The sequence below is a fragment of the Hippopotamus amphibius genome, chromosome 1, assembly GCF_030028045.1.
Source record: "Hippopotamus amphibius kiboko isolate mHipAmp2 chromosome 1, mHipAmp2.hap2, whole genome shotgun sequence".
Lineage (NCBI taxonomy): Eukaryota > Metazoa > Chordata > Mammalia > Artiodactyla > Hippopotamidae > Hippopotamus > Hippopotamus amphibius.
In genome coordinates this window covers 4,194,086-4,214,017 of record NC_080186.1, presented here as the reverse complement: position 1 = coordinate 4,214,017, position 19,932 = coordinate 4,194,086, and the positions used below count along the sequence as shown (strand labels likewise).

At 63.7% G+C, this 19,932-nt stretch overlaps 2 protein-coding genes across 3 annotated transcripts in view; both read left to right on the top strand.

The window, feature by feature from the left end:
* ACOT7 (acyl-CoA thioesterase 7) overlaps window positions 1-4,498 on the top strand; it is an 88,445-nt gene extending 83,947 nt beyond the window's left edge. The window contains 1 exon segment of the mRNA XM_057745609.1: window positions 4,089-4,498. Coding sequence (XP_057601592.1) covers window positions 4,089-4,187 — 99 coding nt within the window. The 3' untranslated portion in view covers window positions 4,188-4,498.
* Window positions 4,499-7,492: 2,994 nt separating this feature from the next.
* Window positions 7,493-18,596, top strand: GPR153 (G protein-coupled receptor 153). Of its 2 annotated transcripts, none has more exons than XM_057712072.1 (6): window positions 7,493-7,665; window positions 11,531-11,997; window positions 12,325-12,754; window positions 14,498-14,690; window positions 15,289-15,510; window positions 15,949-18,596. In XM_057712072.1, the coding sequence occupies exons 2-6, from the start codon at window positions 11,642-11,644 to the stop codon at window positions 16,863-16,865; spliced, it is 2,118 nt and encodes a 705-aa protein (XP_057568055.1). In that variant the 5' UTR covers window positions 7,493-7,665; window positions 11,531-11,641; the 3' UTR covers window positions 16,866-18,596. The 2 variants fall into 2 exon arrangements, with proteins under 2 accessions (XP_057568055.1, XP_057568065.1); XM_057712082.1 differs by having other exon boundaries at window positions 7,496-7,665; window positions 15,289-15,473; window positions 15,949-16,761.
* Window positions 18,597-19,932: the final 1,336 nt, after the last annotated feature.

The following is a 19,932-nucleotide window of genomic DNA, read 5'->3' as shown; positions in this document are numbered from 1 at the left end:
CTCAGGTCATAGGCTGAGAGAAGCATCCAGGGCCTTTAGCGCACACGCTCTGGACACGCGGGCTGCCGGCTGCCGCGGGGGTGAGGAGGTGCAGTTGCTTGGGGTGACCTGATGGAAGGCCAGGCTCCTCACAGCAGCACGTCAGGGCCTGGTGGGACAAGGGGAGGTGGGCGAGGCACCCTCCCTGTGCGGGCTCGACCCTGGAAGCCGACACCTCGCCCACGGCCCCAGACCAGCCCCAGGGAGGAGCCAACATGGTCCTCCGCAGGCTGCTAGATGCTGCGCTCCCACGCAGACATGCACCCCTCACTCCCACCGTGTGTGACCTAGAGGGGGGGGTCCTCGAGAGCATGGGGGGAAAGCATGGGGGTCGTGGGCCCACTGTCTGACTTCCCGCAAACATGATGGGAGGGCCAGCATTCTCGTGTGTGTGTGGGTGTGTGTGTGTAGGTGTGTAGAGCCCGAGGGCGCCTGGGCAACCACGTGTGGCCCACTTGCCGTTTACGGGAGCATTGGGACCTGGCAGACAGGAAAGGCACAGCGCCCATCCACGCTGCGCCTCTAGTGCCCATGTAGCTCCAAGGCTGGAGCGGAGGCTGGGACTGGAATGCACCCCTGCCCCGGGCTTGTCACCTCCTGGGTGCCAAAGAGGCACAGGGGCTGGGCTGCTGTGGGCCCAGGTGGGCTGCAGGCTCCTTCTGGGTGTTCACCAGGGTGACACTGGAGTAGCACCGTATGCCCTGTTGCCCACCGACAGGCTCACCCCGAGAGCCCGTCGGCACAGGCTGGCCTGGAGGGTGGCAGCAGCTCAAATTGAGGGTCTGCCACTGTGTAGGTGTCGCTTGGGCAGCTTGCTCTGCCTCTGGACCCCTGCTGGGTTGGTACCCAGACTCCCGTGTGCTGGGCGCCCGCATGCCTCCCCAGGAGCCCTCCCCAGCACCTGCCAGAGACCACCGTGCTCTGCTTGCCTTCATCTCTGGTCCCTGCCGTTGTCACTTTGCTAGTGGGGCCTTGTCTGCCTCTTTCTGGGTGTGTCGTCAGCTAGCCGGTCAGCTCCCCGAGGAGGGTCCCGCGGCGGGGGTCCCGCCGGGGGTGCTCTGTATGCGTGTGGGCGCCGTGGCAGGGAAAGTGCCTGATTTAATTCAGCGAGCATCACCTCCACCCAGCTGCCCCTCACATGCCCGGATCTGGGGGCAGGCACCACCCCGCTGAACCTTCCCTTTGACTTTCTGTAAACTAGGACGGCACTCGCGCCTCTGTGGTGGTTTTGAGATATGATTACATGCTGTACAGTTCCCCCATTTAAGATGTACAATCCAGTGTGTTTTAGCGTATTCACAGAGGTGTACAACCATCACCACAATCAATCTTAGAACATTTCTAAAAGACACCGGGCACCTGCTGGCCTTCATCCCTCCCCAGCCCCTGGCACCACTGATCTGTGTTGCCATTGAGTTGCCTGTCTTGGACGTCTGTGTAACTGGACTCACACGTGAGGTGGGCTTTCATGTCCGGCTTCCTTCTCTCTCCATGTTGGCTTTGAATGACTAGTCTTGAACAGGGACAGCTAGGGGGACTTGAGTCCTTACGGCAACCCTGTAGGGTAAACTCGGGCCCCTTTTACAGAAGAGGAATGTAGGGGAGTCTGGAGGCCTTATGACTGGTGAGCAGTGAAGCCAGATTCAAACCGGGCTGGCCCTCCTGCCCCTGGCCCCGAGCTCTCGCCAGCAGCTCCCCTGGGCCACGTGCCACCCACTCTGGTCCTGTCTCTGCTCCCTGGAGCTAGGCTGGCGACCAGGCACTTGGGGACCAGTTTCTCACCCGAATCCCACATCTGCTCGTTTCCAAGAACACGGATGGGCTGGAGAAGCAGGAAGCCCCTCCTGTGAGGCAGGCCCTGGCTCGCAGGGTCTCTGCAGGGGGCCTGGTAGCTGCCGCCTCTCTGTCCTGCGGCCTTGCCCAGGCCAGGCTCACATTCTCTTGCTTCTGAGAAATCTTTTTCTTTCTAAGCCTCTTGCCTTCTTTCCCCTGTGCCCAAGAGGGAAACTCCACCAGCTAGAAGGAGGGTCTGCTCCGGAACCCCAAGCAGAGAAGGACAAGTTTTTAGAGCTGGGAGGAACCTTGGAATGTGGTCCAGCCCCTCACCCCGCCCCCACTGCCCTCCTCCAGCTTTCCTCAGCCAGCCCCATCAGGCCCCGACTCCCCGGTTTCCAGCTCTGGGACCCCATATGCACTGCCCACAGTGGGGTCCTCTGCAAGGCGGGCGGGCAGCCTGGCTGCAGCCCCTCCTGCCCCTAAGGAAGGGGTCTGCCTCCGGGCTGCAGATGGATGGGAGCTGCAGGTCTCCTGAGCCACGCCGTGCAAGTTCCATATAGGGGAGGGGGAGAAAAAGCCCCCACTGTCCTAGCCTGCTGGGCTTGACCTTGCGTTCTTGGCTACTTTGGCTGACCCCCATTTGGAACAGGGATGGAGATGGGGAGGGGCCAGGCTGCCGCTACCCCAAGTGCTCCACGGGCAGCAGCATTGCAGCAGCTGGACATGTGTTAGAAACAGCCTCAGGCCCCCACCCCCAGACCCACTGGGTCAGAATCCACATTTACAAGGTCCTCACGTGATTCATGCATACACGAACATTTGAGAAGCCCCCATCTAGCAAATCCTTCCTGAATGTGTGCAGAAGCTTGGGCTGCGCCCAGCAGGATGTGGCCTTGTCCTCGTGGGGCGCCTTCAGCAGCAGGGGCTGGAGTGCCTGGGGCCCCGAGGAGTCTTGCCCCTCAGAGCTACCTGCTGAAACTGAGATAGAACTTTTCATCTCCCCGGGCTGTTTCAGGTCGAATTGCAAAGCCTCAGATTTCATTTTAAAAAAAGTCAGCCAGAGATGAAACCAGAGCAGGCCTTCAATAAAGTGTCTTGGAAAAGCCACCGTTTCCGTGTGTCCCCCGAGACTCTTCAGACGGGAACTGAAGCCGCTATAAGGAGCACGGTCCTAGTGCCTCAAATAGCCGAATGTGCTACTGGCTCCAGGCCGCAGGTTTGGACAGTTTACACCTGGTGACGTGTAGAGAACAATTTCTGAGAAGGCCGAAGGGGAGGAAGTGTTTGGTATAACCTGCCGCTCCATCCTCTGGCTGATCGTTCTCTCTTCTGCCAGCGTACCATGTGTCTGTAGAACACTTGGGCCAAAAATAGCAGCTGGGGCTTGGTGTCGTTGTGAATGAAGGGCAACTGCCCCATTTCTTTGGCTTTCAGACACCCTCAAAGTGTCGCAAGGCAGTGTCATCCCAGAGGAATTAGCACAGCTCTTTAAGCCCGAATCCCTGGCCCTGGGCGGCAAGAAAGAACTTTGCTGTGGGACAGACGGGGCCTTGGGAGGTGACCGCCTGATGCTGCTGCGGTGACCTCTGGCCGGGGGCCACACCACTTGCAGCCAGGCCAGGCTACTCTCAGGAGTGAAAGGGGGCACCGTTGGACGTCATGCCGGGTTGGCAGCCACCAAGACTGTCCTGGGAAAACCCGGCCCTTAGCCAAGTCTCTGTGGTCACTTGGGGACCTGGCTTCTTAGGTTGCTCAAGGAAGGAAACAGCAGAGAAGAGGTGAGGACACCAGGTGCCACCTCCTAGGCGTCTGTGCCGGCTAGGGCTCATTGCCCACAAGACGGTCACTCACTCCTGGTACAGTAAAGTGGCCTTCTCAAGGTCACCCTGCCAGCTCGGTGTTTGTCCCCACTTTCTTCAGGGCAGAGACCGAGAGCGGCTGGCATTCCCTGGGGGTGGCACAAACGCAAGGTCTCCCCTTTCCTTCCTCTGGCTCGGCTCTGCTTTAGGCCTCCCCTCCCGCGTTTCCTTATCAACTGCATTTCAGCTGAAGTTCATTACCAAAACGGCACTGGGCTCAGAATTCCGCCTGCTGTGGAAGGTGATGTGGGGTGGCCACGATGTCGGCATGCCGACGGGGAGGGATGCTCAGGTGGGCTGTCAGGACGATGGGGCCTGGGCCGGGTTCTCTGTGCCCTCAGGGGGGCAGGGCCCAGGCCGCGCCCGAGGGCACAGGTTCTCTAACCTGCCTGCTTCTCTGTGTGTCCTCCACAGCCTGAGACTGAGGACGAGAAGAAGCGCTTTGAGGAAGGCAAAGGGCGGTACCTGCAGATGAAGGCGAAGCGGCAGGGCCAAGCAGAGCCTCAGCCCTAGACGGCCCCTCCTGCCGCTGGGGCCTGGGGCAGCCCCCAGCATGTCATCGTTTAGAAGTTACCCCTTGGCCAAAATCCCAGTTCTTGTTGACAGCTGGTGTTGTGTGCAGTATTCGTCTCACCGTGTTAACCTGTGTTAACCTCTCCTGAAAACCTATACACCAAAGCTTTATTTATATCATCGCGGTGTGAATGCTACCCCGCGTTGTCCTGGCGCCCCGGGCGCTCCCAGGGAACCCTGGGGAGTACTGCGGCGCACACTGGACGGTATGTAGAGCCCAGCGTTGCTAATAAAGCTCCTGTTTGGCTGGACCTCGGTCTGGGTGGTCGTTTGTCTCGGGGGGCTGCTCTCCCCTGGGTGTGGGACCTGGGGGCCAGGGGCTCCCATGGGCTCCCCCATCTTCTTCAGGGCCGCCCTTCCGCCCCCACGCCTCTGGGTGCCTGTACCTGCCTGTACCCTAGAACCTCGGGCACAACAGTGGCCACTTGTGTTTGCCTGACGGCTTGCTGGCCAGAGAGAGAGCACCCTTCCTCCCTTCCCACCGCCCCTACCCCACCCCAGGCCCTGGTTCTGTATCCTGGCTTTGGGGCCCTACTCTGTGCCCCACTTGCCCGGTCTGGCTTATGCAGGATGCCAGCTCTGAGCTGTGCATGGCTTTCCCATCGATGGGGACTGCGGTGTGTTTGTGAGGACTCGGGGAGGAGATGGGCAGAAAGAGCCGGACTCAGCCAGACGGGACCACAGCTCGGCGTGCGGCAGCCTGCCCTGGGCCCGGCTTCTGCTCACGAGAGGCAGCTGACACCTCGCAGCAAGAGGCAGGGATTCTGCAGGAGGGCGCCTCCCCAGCAAATGCCAGGGCCCCTGTGCCTGGCGTGGAAACCCTCAGCCACTGAGGCTTGTGGGGTGGGGGGGTCTGCGGGGCCTTGTGTGAGTGAGTGGTGTTGGTGAGGCTGTGTGTGCGTGTGCAAATGTGTGTGTACATGTGTGGCTGTGTGTGTGCATCTGCTCCAGCAGCCTCAGGGCAGATGAGCTGCCAAGGCCACTCCAGCCCCCCACCCCCACCCCCACCCCCACCCCCAGCTGAGAAAGGCCCCTCCACTGAGCACCGCTGGGCGCCACCACCTGGGAGAACGTTCTCGACTCAGGCTGGTCCCCAACAGCTGCAGCCTCATACAGGGCTCCCTTGGGCCCCGAGAGAGAGAGAGAAAGAGAGAGAGAGAGAGACATGCAGCTCCAGATGTGCAGAAACGCCCGCCAAGACCTTCGGAATCTGTCTCGGGCCCCAGTCTTGGCTGACGGGGTTATTTCCTGCCTGGGAGCACGGGGGGGAGGGAACAGGCCACAGGAGCCCACAGCAGCCCCGCTCCACCCCTCGGCCCCCCACCCCCATCCCGAGGCTGCCTCAGCCTCCCTAGCTCCCCCCACGCCCTGTGCCGACTTCCCAAGGGCAATGCGTGGTACCCTGGGCAGGGAGTGATGCAGAGGCCTGCCCTGCGGGGTGAGCAGATGGCCTGGCCCAGGCTGGCCAGAGCCTTGGTCTGAGAAACCAGAGATGGCCGCGCCGACCCCAAGTACCTGGGCCCTGGGGTTCCCCAAGGCGGCCGTCAGAAGCTCATCTCCTGCCTGCCCCCAGAGCCAACTAGCCAGGGTCAGGGGCACTAGTACAGGCGGCCGTGGTGTACAGGGCTGGTGGAGGTGCACTTGGAGGTCCACAGGTGTGGGGCAGGCTGCCTTCTGCCAGCTGGGCAGAGGCCTGGCCCAAGGCTCTGGATGGCTGAATTGCCTGTTTGCCTTAGAAATGCCACACTTGACTACCAGATACCCTGTGTTAGCCTTCCACTGCTGGTGGCCTACTTACAACCAGGGCCGCATGGGCAGGGAGCTGGCCTGTCCGTGGAGAGCTCACTGGGGGCCCTGACCCCCCATAAGCCACACACAGGGAGCGCATGGCCCGGGACCCGCCCATCACCAGCCCCGCTTCATGTTGGAACCCAGCTGCACAAACACCTTCACTTTTGTCTCATAAGACTGGTCCTAAGGCCCCCTCTGGGTCCCCTAAAAGCTGCTCCTGACTCCCCAGCTGTTTCTGGGGGTGCAGAGACGGTGTCGGTGGGCACTGGAGCCAGGCTGTGGAGTGGCGCAGGCAGCCCTGGCTGCATGTGGTGGAGTCTGGTCCTGGGCAGGTGCCCGCCTTCCTCCGGACACAGGGCTGCACACGCGAGGATGCTCCTGGATGTGGGGCGGGACAGTGCCATGCAGGGAGGTCCAGAGTGACTCTGGAGACCTTTGGTCCAGGCTGTGTGGAGTCACTGGCTTCCTAGAAGAGGAGGGAGGCTCCTCCGGCTGGAGAGGAGGCCAGGATGCCAGAGGCCACTCCCTTTTGTGACTTGGGTCTCCAGAGACCCCCATCAAGGGGACTCATGGGTCTCCCCACCTAGCCTAGAGGTGGGGAGCCTGTGCCCTGCTAGGAGTGCTAAGTGGAGCGTGAGCTCCCGAGGGAGGGGAGAGAGAGGTCGCAGGTCCCGGCCTCTCCCAGCTGCGTGGTCCCAGTCTCAGCTTCACAGAGAGCATTTCTGAGTCCATGGGAGAGGGCAACCCCCACCCCCACCCACCCCGCCGCCGCCCCGCAGCCCAAGGATCCATTCACTTGATTCTCAGCGTGGGCCCTCCAAGGCCCAAGGGTAAGTCCGAATCCTTAGCTGACCCAATCTCACCTCTCCCAGCCTCCGCTCCCCCCATGAACCACTCCCTAATGCACAGAGGCCACTCGTCCTCAGGCCCCGAATCCTCCCCACGCCCCACCCCTATAGTTCACCTTAGATGTGGCCTCCTTCAGGAAGGCCTCCCTGAGCCCGCACCCCCGGCCCTAGGTTCCCACTGTCCATTCCTGCCCCAGACCCCCTTGGCCTAGGTCTTCCTCTGGAGGCTCGCGGGCAGTGTCCGGAGTGTGGAAACCCCAAGACGGCAGTGAGAGGCCGAAGCCTCCCTAGGGGGGCTTCGGCAGGGAGGCGCGGGTGCACGCGGAGGGCGGGCCCCCGCGGCTGCGAGACCGACCGCGGACCGACAGACGCGCGGACCGACCGACAGACGCAGCGGGCCGCGCCGGAGGGGCGGGGGCGGGGCGGGCGCGGGGCGGGCCGAGGGGCGGCGCGGAGGCCCCCGCGGAGGCCTGCGCCCTGCTCCGCCCCCCGCCCCCGGCCGCCCGGGCGCAGCCAGCCGAGCGGCGGGATCCGAGCGCGGCGGCGGCGGCGGCGGCGGCGCGAGGGGAGGGAGGGGCGGCGGGGCCGAGCCGAGCCGAGCCGAGAGGAACGCGCCGGCCACGGGCGGCCGCCGCCAGGATGCCCCGGCCCGCCGGCCGCTCCGCCGCCGGCCACCCCTGCGGCCCCCGGCGGCCCGCGCTCGGCCCGGGGGCGCGGCAGCCGCAGCCGGAGCCCGAGGCGGGAGCCGCGAGCTGGAGTCCCGGGCGCCCACATGCAGGGTGAGCGCCGCCGCCCTGGCCCGGGGGCGGCCGGGCAGGGGACCCCCGGCGGGAGGACTTGGGGCGGGGAGGGGCTGTCCGCGGTCGGTCGGTCACGGGCTCTGTCCGCCGCGCACCGGCCCCCCCCCCAACTTGGGGACCTTCGGGGCAACTTCCCCGGGGCGGCCCCTTCTTCTGGGCCTGGCGGCGCCGCCCTGGGGGGCTTGCTCGCAGGGGGCGGGGATGGCCGGTCTGGGGGTCCCGGGCCCACCCCCGCCCGGCGTCACTCGAGGGGCGCCCGGGGCCGCAGACCCCTCGGCTTTCGGCTCGCGGCCGACGCCCGGACGCGCCCTCGGGGCTGGGCAGGGCTGGGGTCCCCGGCTCGGGCGGGGATCGCAGGACCGAGGAGCGGGGACCGCGGGGTGGGGGCGGGCGTGGCGGCGATGTGGGGGCCCGGCGCCGAGAGCTCCGCCCTGGGCGGCGGCCGAGCCGGGCCCTGGGGAACCGAGGGGCAGCCGCGCGGGCGGAGAGCAGCCTGGGGGCGGCGGCCCGAGCCCGGGAATCCTTTCAAGTTCTGGGTTCTCTTTGTTGCGCAATAGAGCCCTGGGGCCATGCGGCCTCATTGGCCCGGGGCCGTGACGTCACGCCGGGGCCCCGCCTGCAGACCCTGCCGAGGGAGTCCGGTGGGTCCCAGGCCCGCCACACCCGCAGGCTGCCCTGCGATGTCCTGGGGGAGGGGGCACAGGGAGCGTCTCCGGGATCCAGGGGGAGGGGGAAGTCCAGTCCGGAAATGCTGCGGAGATTGAGTGATGCGGGAGAAACTTCCCAACACCCCTGGGGTGTCGCGGTCTGGCCCCTAGTATCCCCTGCGCCCTGTGAATGAGAATAAACAGAAGGTGTCACCAACCTGGGGGAAGAGGGACTCCTTGTTTCCCGCAGAGCCAGCCCCCTCTACTCTGCATTTGGAGACCTTGCTCTCCACTCCCCACCCCACCCTAGTGGCATTTGTCCCCCATCCCAGGACCACCAGGCTCAGGAGTCCACAAAACCAGCCTTCACACTTCCTTCCCGTGCTGCACTGGGCTCTCAGCCTCACTGTTTCCATCTGCATGGTGGGGACAGCAGGACCTATATCGAGGAACGACCTCAGCTCAAGGAACAAAAAAATGCCAAGTTGCCAAGCATTTTAATGTTTCAGACGTCAGGATTTTGATGACAGGCAAGCGGAGTTTGGATCCTGGCTCAGGCACGTAGGTGATTTGTTACCTCCGCTTAACCATCTGTAAAATGGGACTGATGGCAGTCCTTCAGATAGCATCACGGGGGGGTGCGAACGGAGAGGGGTGTGCCTGTTCGAAGGAGGAGGCGCCTTCCCTCTACCTGTAGGGCACATTCTCCTGCCCACAGACCTAGGACCTCTCCCTGCAGTGAGACACTGTTAGGCTAGACTCAGGGAAGAACTGGCACCAGGGAGGGTTGTGCCAGTGGCAGCCTGTGGCACCTTCTCCACCGCTCTGCACCGGTAATCAACAGGCAGGCAGGGTGAGCTGGGCTGGGCTGGGCCCAGGGTCACATGAGTCAGCCTGCTTGGGCATCTGCGGGAAGGCCTCGCCACCTGACAGCCAAGGCAGCCTTATGCAAGTAGAAATATTGGGTTGGCCAAAAAGTTCCTTCGGGTTTTTCTGTGAGATGTTACGGAGGATGTTACCCAAAAGAACTTTTTGGCCAACACAATAGATGCCAGCCCGCCAGGTGCATGCTGAATCCGGTTTTCTGTTTGATAACGTAAGCCTCCGACCCACAGCAGCACGCCCGCTCTTTCTGCTCTGGACCCCTGGTAGGCTGCCAGACACCCCACCTGGCTGGGGGCAGCCCTGTGGCCTCATTACCCCCAAAGCTGGGCTTGTCCCGGGTCCTGGTTGGGGTGACTGCATCTGCCTGCAGGTCTGAAGCTCATGAACACCTCTGAGCTCAACGTCATGGACCTTAAGAGATGGCAGAGCTCAGTGAGCAGGGAGGCCTTCAGTACAGACATCTACACGCCAAGCATTTACTGAGCACCTACGGTGTGCCCGGCTCCATTCTAAACGCTTTCCCTGGCATAGCTTACTGGCTACCCCCACACTTCTCGCAGTAGATGCTATCATGTCCACTTACAGATGAGAAAACTGAGGCCCAGCTGAGTCACCTAACTGGCTGGGGAGCTAGAGCTAGTCTAACAGCTCTTTAGTGCACACTGGGTGGCCTCTGTATGCTGAGGTCAAGGAGGCTGGCTGGACACCGGAACGGCTGGTGAGTGGTCCAGTGGGGCCACCTCACCTCCATGCTGGGTCTGGGGTGGAGAAGGGGAGGCAGCTCTACAAGCAGAAGCCTAATGTTTGGGACAGAAGTTCCCTGACCCCAGAAGTCCCCCAACCCCCACTAAAAGACCCTTGGCGGGCACTGGTGTGGTCCAGAATAGACTCCTCCTCTGGGTCCAGGGTCTGGGCAGGCCCGCAGCAGAGGCACAGAGATGAATGAGACACATCAGGACTCAGAGATCCTTTAGTGTCCCCGGGGCTCAGGCCACACTCTGCACAAGACAAGCAGGGCTGCCTGGCTGTGGGCCGGGAGGTGTCACTTCCCCCGTCCCGAGCACCAGGGGCCTGCAATGGCCTATCCATCCCAAGCTGGAAACAGTCCCTGAGGGATCCTGTGGCTGTGTCTGGTTCAGTGGTGCCCACAAGTACTGGGGGCAACAAATTTGCAGCCAATGAGATTAAACAGGCTGGAGGGTGAGAAGGCCCAAGTGTAGGCAGCGTACCTGCACTTAGCACAGCACTGCTCCCCACACCGCCTGCTCCAGGCTGTGGCCAGAGGGCCTGCTGGCGGGGGACGGGGGCGCCTCACATCCGAGGGACCGGCCAGTGACCTGCGCAGGGAGGTGCCTCGCTGGGAAGGCGGACTCACCACCTGGCCCACGGGCAGGATGGGGCAGCTCCTCTACACGTGCCTCCTGCCCCACGTCCTGTGTCCCTGGTTCCTATCCACAGGCTGTCCCTGGGGGCAAGTTCTGGCCCCTGGGTCGGCTGCAGTCCCATGGTGCCTAAGGGCCACACCGTGTGTGAGACCTGGCCTGCCCCAGGCTTTAGAGATGTGGCATCTGTCCACCCTGCCCCCCACCCCCCAGAGGAAGCCTCCTAGTCCCCCTTTCAGAGTGGGACATGGGTGCAGGGACTTTGCTGGGGCCACCCAGCTAGTATGCTAGAGCTTAGTGTGACCCCCAGCCTGGGGTCGTGTCAGGGCCTGCCAGGTGTGCCCAGCCACGGAAGGCCTGCTGGGGGCTGACGCAGGTAAAGCAGGCCACCCTTTCCCAGGGTGGCCATGAAAGCATCCCCTCCTCACAGGGGAGGTGCAGGGGGCTCCTCCTCCAGACGTGACCTCATTGGCCAAATGAAGTGGGACCAGCGAAGGTGAGGGCCCCCCGTGTGCACTGGGGGAGCCTTGTGTGGCCTGCGTGAGGATTTGGGGAGTTTGATGGTGAGAGGGCTAGTTCTGAGACAGGACCAGGTACACACGGGGCACAGTGCCCACCTGGGCCTGGCCTGGCTGCTTCCCTGAGGGTGTAGGCAGCCTGGAAGGAAGCCTAGATGCCACACCTTTACCAGGAGTAGGTGGGAGTGAGGGACGGGCACTTATTGGGCACCCCTGTATACATCCCCTGGGAGCCAGGAGGCTCCAGAGAGGGGAGAGATGGGCGAAGCAGCCCCACCCAAGCCAGGACCGTCAGACAGGTAGCAGCATCAGGAGACCACCCCCGCCCCCGTCTTCCACTCCCAAGAGCTTCACTGCCGAAGCCCAAGAGCGAGTCACTGAGGCTCGTTGGCGTCCCCCCTACCCCCTGCAGATGCTCGTGGTCCCTGGCGTCCCTGGGCCGCCACGTGTGAGGGCTGCTGCTCTGAGCCAAGGCCTGGCTTGAGGAGGATGTCCCAGCCGCCAGCCAGCGCCCGTCTGCACCATGAGTGATGAGCGGCGGCTGCCTGGCAGTGCAGTGGGCTGGCTGGCATGCGGAGGCCTCTCCCTGCTGGCCAACGCCTGGGGCATCCTGAGCGTGGGGGCCAAGCAGAAGAAGTGGAAGCCCCTGGAGTTCCTGCTGTGCACGCTCGCGGCCACCCACATGCTCAACGTGGCCGTACCCATCGCCACCTACGCGGTGGTGCAGCTGCGGCGCCAGCGCCCTGACTACGAATGGAACGAGGGCCTCTGCAAGGTCTTCGTTTCCACCTTCTACACCCTCACCCTGGCCACCTGCTTCTCCGTCACCTCCCTGTCCTACCACCGCATGTGGATGGTCCGCTGGCCCGTCAACTACCGGTGAGTTCCCGGGCGTGTGCCCATGTGCACGTGAACATCTGGCGTCCTTAGACGGGGGACCTGTGCGCCCGAGTGCACAGATGCCCCTGGTGTGGGGACAGAGCCCCTGGGCAGTGTGCCGCACCTGTGCGGTGCTGGGGTTGCAGGGGCGAGTGCGCGTAGGTGTGCGTGGTGTGGTGTCCGGTAGTGCTTGTTGAGAGGCATGTGTGATGATGTGCTTACTGGGGGGCTGGGACAGTTGAGGACCCTCTGCCGATCCCTGGGGGCCTGGAGAGGGACCCTATGAGTAACGCCAGGTCCCTCTGTCCTGTCCCTGCCCCGTGCCAGGCTGAGCAATGCCAGGAAGCAGGCGGTGCACACGGTCATGGGCATCTGGATGGTGTCCTTCATCCTGTCGGCCCTGCCTGCTGTCGGTTGGCATGACACGAGCGAGCGCTTCTACACCCACGGCTGCCGCTTCATTGTGGCTGAGATCGGCCTGGGCTTCGGTGTCTGCTTCCTGCTGCTGGTGGGCGGCAGTGTGGCCATGGGCGTGGTCTGCACGGCCATCGCCCTCTTCCAGACGCTGGCGGTGCAGGTGGGGCGCCGGGCTGGCCGCCGCGCCTTCACCGTGCCCACCATCGTGGTGGAGGACGCGCAGGGCAAGCGCCGCTCCTCCATCGACGGCTCCGAGCCCGCCAGGACCTCGCTGCAGATCACCGGCCTGGTTGCCACCATCGTCATCATATACGACTGCCTCATGGGCTTCCCCGTGCTGGTGGGTGAGCCTGTCGGGTGGTAGGAGGCTGGCGGGGGACATGGGCTCTGGGACAGCCCTGGGGCTGGGCGTGCTCTGGGCTTTAGTAGTTGAATCCTCACACCTGATCCTTTCAGAAGGCATCATCATTGTCCCCATTTTACAGATTTGGAAACCGAGGTTCAGAGAGGTCGAACGACCTGCCTAAAGTCAGGGCAGCTGTGGTGGCGTTTGAACCCACATCAGGTGGCTGCAGAGACCAGGGATTTTCTTTCTGTCACAATGCAGGGGCCTTTCCTCCCCTGATCTGAGTGAGGCCCACTTGATGCAGAGGGTATGGAAGGTGGGGTAACATACCACAGGCTTCATGGCGGGTCCAGGTCCCAGAAGGGACAGACAGGGAATTTGGTGTGGCAGAATTGGCTTTGGTCCTGAATCGGGAGGCAGGGCCGGCCTTGAATGTGTTCTAGGGAGTTGGACTTGATCCCAGGAGCTGAGCAAGGTCAAGGTGAGGGTTGTTCTGAAGAAGACCCTGCCAGCAAGGGTCCAAGGTCCACTGGGGCTGCCTGGGGTCCTGTCTGTGAGGCTGTGCCCCCGGCCTAGGCCAAGAATGATGTCTGGACTCAATAGCCAAGCGCCCCCACTGATAGGGCTCCAGGCCAGCCCCTGAAGGGTCTGGAGCTGGACAGCGAAGAGTTTAGGGGTGAGGACCAGATAGAGGCCTCAGCTAGGCAGGGAGTCACTGCAGGACTCCAGCTCCAGACGGTGACAGGTGGGGTGGCAGCCTCATAGTCGGGGTGTGGTCCCTGGTGACCTGCTGCCCCACCTTCAGTGGGCCTGTACCCCCAGGTGGAGTCCTCCTGTGTGCAGTGGGGCCCGGCATCCCCAGTCCCTTTGCTGATAGAGGGAAGGCACATGTGTGAAACTGCAGAGCCAGATGGGAACAGCAGTGGGGGAAGGGCCCCCCAGCTTCTCTTCAGGGAAAGGATGGGGGTGCCGTTTATAGAACCCACTCCATGCTGCAGGCCTGGTACAGAGTCTGGAATCTTTACCTCACCCTGGGGGGTGTTCTTGGCACATTTCACAGATGAAGAAACTGAGCCCCAGAGAGGTTTAGCATCTTCCTGAGGGTCACACAGCTCGCATGGAAGAACAACGTGATGTCTGCATCAGGCCCACTTCTGCTCCGAAAGGGGAGTAGGTCGCTGTCACCCTGAGTGGGGGAATGAACTCTCCTGGGAGCGGAGGAATGAGGGGTCCCTGGGCAGTGATCCAAAAGCCACCCGGTTGGACCCTCTGACCCTCAGAAACTGCTTCGTGTCTCCTCTGGGGTCTGAGGTCTAGACCCCCAGAGTCAAGGCAGGGCTAAGGAGGCCACTGGCCATGGAGCAGCAGGGATGGCAGAAGGGTCCCTGAACTGGGGGACCTGAGGCCTGGCTCTCAAGGGGGTGGTAATCCATGGCTCCCGCTCTTCGGGCAGTCCTGGGTGAAATGAGGGAGGCCTTGCCCAGTGCCGCCGGGTGCGCTGTGGGGGGCTGTGCACACACGGGGTTGTGACTGTTCATCTTGGCACCAGCAGCTGTCGGTGGGCAGGGACGTCTCACACCCCGGCTCCTTCCTGCCCAAGAGCCCAGAGCTCTGTCTGTCGCCCCCCTCCTCCTCCCCTCTCCCTCCTGCTCCCCACAGATGGGAGAGCTGAGGCTGGGAGGGGAGGCTGGGTGACGGGGGTCCTACCGGGTGCCAGGCGCAGCCCTGTGCCCACAGGTGGTGAGCTTCAGCAGCCTGCGGGCAGACGCCTCGGCTCCCTGGATGGCACTGTGTGTGCTGTGGTGCTCGGTGGCCCAGGCCCTGCTGCTGCCCGTGTTCCTCTGGGCCTGCGACCGCTACCGCGCTGACCTCAAGGCCGTCTGGGAGAAATGCGTGGCCCTCATGGCCAACAACGAGGACGCGAATGATGGTGAGCGTGGCCTGAGAACGGCCCCCGGGGAGAGTCGCCTGGGTGCGGTCACGGGGGGTCCCCAGGATAACAGCTGTCAGACCCCCCTGATCTACCCCAAAGGTGCTTGACTCCCTAAGGGACCCAAGCCTGGCGTCCCATGGGGCATTCTCCCGTGTGGCTTGGCCACCTCCCCCGGGTTCTGGTTAATCAGATGTTCTGGTTCGCAGAGTGGCTGTGGACTCCAGCCTGAATGTGTTTGACGGAGCTCCAACCTCAGAGGTCCCAGCGAACTGCCCCAGGGGCTCGTGTAGACCCAGTCCTGTCCCCCCAGCAATAACAGCGTGACCCTGAGCTGAGCCTTTGCCACATGCCACGCAGTGTCAGCTCCTGTGTCTGTTTAGTTTCCACTCCCAGGGAGGAGGAAACTGGCTCAGGGTCTGTGACCTTCCCACTCGCTCAGCTAAAAGGTGGCCAAGTCAGGATTTGAACAGAGGACCCTGTCCTCCTTTTCTGCTGACCAGCCCACCAGCTCTGTGTGTGTCTCTGGGGATCCCTGGGACTCACTCTGGGATGTCCCCTAGTTTCCATGGCCCTAAGCTTCTGCCCCACCCTGTAGGTACCAGCCTGGAAGGTGGCATCCCCCCAGACCTAGTGTTGGAGCGCTCCCTGGACTACAGCTATGGGGGTGACTTTGTGGCCCTGGACAGGATGTCCAAGTATGAGCTCTCTGCCCTGGAGGGGGGCCTGCCCCAGTTCTACCCTCTGCAGCCCTTGCAGGAGGACAAGATGCAGTATCTACAGGTGAGGCCAGCCCGGGCTGGAGACGCGGAATGTGCGGGTGAGGGGATACCCTGACCTCTCCAAGGCCTTTCCTCTCTGAGCCCACCTCACGCCTGCCACAGCTCTGGGGTCTGGCTTTCACCTTCCCGGCCGGGCTGGCCCCAGGTCACAGAGCCTGTGCGGGTGGACCCATGGGGGCACCCCGGCCCCTGTGCCCAAGTTCCCCTGTGCTCTAGGAGGATGGTCCATTTGGTGCCTGTGTTATTTCCTGGGGGCTCAGCGCCCTACTCAAGGGACTTCTTCCCAGTTGACCCAAGCTGCAGATGACAACACTGAGGTTTGGAGAGACCGTCACTTGCCCCGAGTCTCGCAGCTCCAAACCAGGGTGCTCCCGCCCAGGCCTGGTCCCTGACCCCAGGCCGCCCTGCCCCCTGAGGGAAGGCTAGGCCCCCCTTTTCCAGGAGGGCGGCCCGGGTTAACCCCTTGGTCCCGGCAGGTCCCGCCCACGCGCCGCTCCTCCCACGACGACGCGGACGTGTGGGCCGCCGTCCCGCTGCCCACGTTCCTGCCGCGCTGGGGCTCCGGCGAGGACCTGGCCGCCCTGGTGCTGCCCCGCGGGCCCGAGCGGCGCCGCGGCAGCCTGCTGGCCTTCGCGGAGGACGCGCCCCCCTTCCGTCCGCGCCGTCGCTCGGCCGAGAGCCTGCTGTCGCTGCGCCCCCCGGCCCTGGGCGACGGCCCGCGCCGCGCCCCCGGCTCGCCCCCCGGCAGCCCGCGCCGCCGCCCCGGGCCCGGCGCCCGCTGCGCCTCGGCCTCGCTGCTGCCCGACGCCTTCGCGCTGACCGCCTTCGAGCGGGAGCCGCAGGCCCTGCGCCGCCAGCCCGCCTCGCCCGGGCCCTTCCCCACCCGCGCCTCCTCCCCCGACGGCGCCCAGCCCGGCGGGGACGCGGCGCCCCCTGGCGGCGGCGGCTCGCCACGGAGCCCCGGGCCGCGCCCAGCCGCGCCCGCGCATCCCGGGCCCCTGCGGACCGGCCTGAGCGCGTCGTGGGGCGAGCCGGGGGGCCTGCGCTCGGCGGGCGGCGGCGGCAGCACCAGCAGCTTCCTGAGCTCGCCCTCGGAGTCGTCGGGCTACGTCACGCTGCACTCGGACTCGCTGGGTTCGGCGTCCTAGGGCCTGCTGGCGCCTCCCCACGTCTCCGGGCGGGTCCGGCCACCCACGGGGCCAAAGCACCAAAGATGCCATCCCGGCCCGGCCCGGGCTCCGGGCACGCGGCGCCGGGCCTACCAGCGGCGTGTGGACGTGTGCCGGCCCTCCCGGGGCACCGGCTCCCTGCCTCCCCGGAAGCGGCCACTGCCCCGGACGACCACATTGGGCGCGGACCAGCCTCTGGGCAAGGCATCTCTGGGGCAGAGTGAGGCTGGGGCTTGGGAAAAGGTGGGCTCATCAAGGCGCAGCTGGGCGGGCGTGGGGGGCGGGGGAGTTGGAGCTCGGAGACAGGGCCACCACGAGACGGGACAAAGCCCAGCCCTACAGGAGCCACCAGATTGCACCCAGCTTTCCACTCTGCACTGTAATTGTCACACCTCAGGGGATGGTGTACAGAGGGTCTCTAAGCACAGGGGTCTTCAGAGCCCAAACCAAGTTCTCTGGGCAGGTCTCCCTGCTGACCTGTTCTGCCATCTGTGATGAGCAGGTGCCCATGTTAACTCTCAGGACTGTTTGGACAAGTTTCCTGGTCTGTATGCCCTGGCCACTGAGTGGACAGGGAGTGAGAGTAGTATAGGACCCTCCATGGGTCCTTTGTGGGGGCCAGTCTTCAGTGGCCTGGTGTGGCACCCAAGCCTGAGGCCTCCCACACTTAGCGCCCCTGGCCTCCTTGGGAATTCTCCCCACCCGAGCTAAAGCACAACACTTTTGCACCGTCACCGTTGGCACCACACCCACCTTGACCTCTATTAGCATCCCCACCCCATCACTCTGCCTTCACTGCCTCTATGTACCATGTCAGCCCCCTGTGTGACTCCCACCATGAAGGTCATGGGTACATGATGGAGAGAACTGAAGCAAAGGGGGAGTCAGCTTCCTTATCCTGGCACCTATCTCCAGCCCGAGCAGGTTGGCCAGGAAGGGAACTTGGCTTAGAGGGCTCCCAGGTTCTGGGTTCAAGGCCTGGTCCCTGGTAAGAGTCTTCCTCCACCCTGGGGCAGGAATCCTCTTTGCTCTCCATGGTGGGCAGACCTCTTGCAGGCCTGGCTTGGCCATGGGCCCTGGGGAGGGCCTGCTGGGTCTTGCATGGAGGAAGACCCTAGACTCGGGCTAAGGAGAAGCCCAGGAATAGCTGTGGACCTTGAGCTGGAGGGGGCTGGAGTGAATGCAAAGGCTGTCTCATCCCATCCCCTGCCTCCATGCAGTGGCCCCTGCGTGTGAAGATCTGGAGTGCATTCCAGGGCCCACAAGGAGCTGATCCATGCCCTCCTCCCTCCTGCTCTGCAATCTGGAATTGCAGCACTGCCTCTGCCCCTCAGGTGGCCAAACCTGTCTCCTCACCCTCCAGACAGAGTTCCAGTGCCAGAGAGGCCTCTGGGAGTTGGGAGAACAGCGGGGACTACCCGACTCTGTCTGCTTCAGAGGCCCCTTAAGTCTCAGGCTGTGGGGTAACTTGGGGGGATGAGGTGGCCACAGGTGAGGAAGGCAGGGGGTTCCAGTCCAGCCTCAGCCACGGGAGGCCCACCTCGCCAACGCTGCTATGCCTTCAAGGACCAACATGTCCCGTGGGGGCAGAGGTTGCCAGTTAGCCAGTGTCCCCTGCCCCCCAAGCAGGCTGGCCATTTTGTCACCTTGGGTTTTCACTCTGTGTATTTCATATCCAACTGCAATACTCACAGGGAGGCGTGGTCCCCTGATGAGGAGGGAGGCCCCCAAGCAGAGGCCCCCCGGGGGGGGCCTGGGGCTCCCTCTCTCACTCTGTCTAGCCTCCAAGCCTGTCTGCTGCCTTGATAAGCAGCTTGACCCTGGCTTCAGCGTGGAGGAAGCTTTGTCTTCATACCACCACCCAGCCCAGAGCCAGGGATCCGTTTATAGTTTTTTTTGACAACTGAGCATTTCTCTTCTGTACAGAATCCAATAAAAACTTCCTATAATTTGCACCAGGCAATCCCAGGCCGGTTTCATGGAAACACCGCTGGCCAGCTGCCCCTAAACGTCTCTCCCTCTGGGTCCCAAATTCCTCAACTAGTCCCTTCCTTTGCATCGAACTTGCCCCTTTCTCCGTGCAAATCCAAAGGCCCCACCCAGCGAGGGAGTCGCCTGGAGCAGCGGCAGGGTGGACTCCAAAGCCTAATAGAGGGAGGAGATGATACATGCGTGCAGATGGCAGCGCCTGCCCCGGCTTGGCTTCAGGGAATGCCAACCGCAGTGAGGCTGATCCCGGAGGGCAGAGCAGTTGGAGCTTTGCCCAGGGGAGGTGGGCCCATTGTGCCCGTTGACCCGCCCGCCAGTCAGGTTGGAGTTTCGAGGACACGCCCTGGGTCCGCGATGTAAGATTGCCACCTGGTGGCCTGAAGAAGGGAAGCCGAGACCTGAGAGGCCGCCCCAGGACCACCACTGCCGGACCCCCGCCCCAGCTCCGGAGAGCCCGCTGGGGAGCCGGACCTCCCTCTCCCCGTGGTCTGACCAGGATGGGTTTAGCACACGGCAAAGCAGGGACAGCCCAAAATGAGAAATGTTTTATACAAAGTTGACATTTGTAGTTCAAAAAGATCCAGCCAAGTAGGCATCCTGGGAGAAATTAGAACCTTCATAGCCTCTTTATACTCATTTCACAAGTTTGCACTGTGTTTATTCTGAATTTCAAGCTGGTGGGAAGAGGTGCCAGGATCTCTGCCTGGACTCCCTGTCTTCCACCCCAGGCTTCCCCTCGCGGGCCGGGAGCCCTGATTCGAGTCCAGGCACAGCAATGACCCTCATTTTCGGACGAGCTCCGAGGGTTGCCAAGGATGTTGGGCTCCCTGGAGGCCCCAGAGGTCCGGAGACGGGGACCCTGCGGGGCCGGAGCCTTTTTCGAGTGGGGAGAAGTGAACTCTCCCTTGAGAGGAGCCGGGGTTCGCCCTAGCAGCCCTTAAGCTGGTGCGACGGTGCCGCGGGGTCCCTACCAGAAGCCGCGCGGAGCCAGGCGTCCTGTGGCCGGGGCGGTAGGCGGAGAACCTCACCGGGCGGGGCCGGAGCGCGGAGCAGGAGCGGGAGCGGGGCACGGTGGCTAAGGAGGGCGCTTCCGAGAGGGCCGGCTTCCGAGTGCGCGCCAGCTGGTGGGCCGCGCCGCGTGCGCAGGGGGTGGGGATTCGTGGAAGGCGAGTGGGTCCAGGGTGGGGGTGGGCCGGGGGCCCCTCGCCGGCGGGGCGGGGCCTGGCGCGCTTTGTGCCGGTGGGAACCGGGCGTCCCTGGCGGGCTGAATGGGCCGGGGCGGGGCAGCGATTCTCCTCGCTG

Coding starts and splice junctions, on each gene's coding strand:
- GPR153 (XM_057712072.1), top strand. CDS start 11,642: ATGAGTGATGAGCGGCGGCTGCCTGGCAGTGCAGTGGGCTGGCTGGCA. Junction 11,998..12,324: donor CGCTGGCCCGTCAACTACCG/GTGAGTTCCCGG, acceptor GCCCCGTGCCAG/GCTGAGCAATGCCAGGAAGC. Junction 14,691..15,288: donor CAACGAGGACGCGAATGATG/GTGAGCGTGGCC, acceptor CCCACCCTGTAG/GTACCAGCCTGGAAGGTGGC.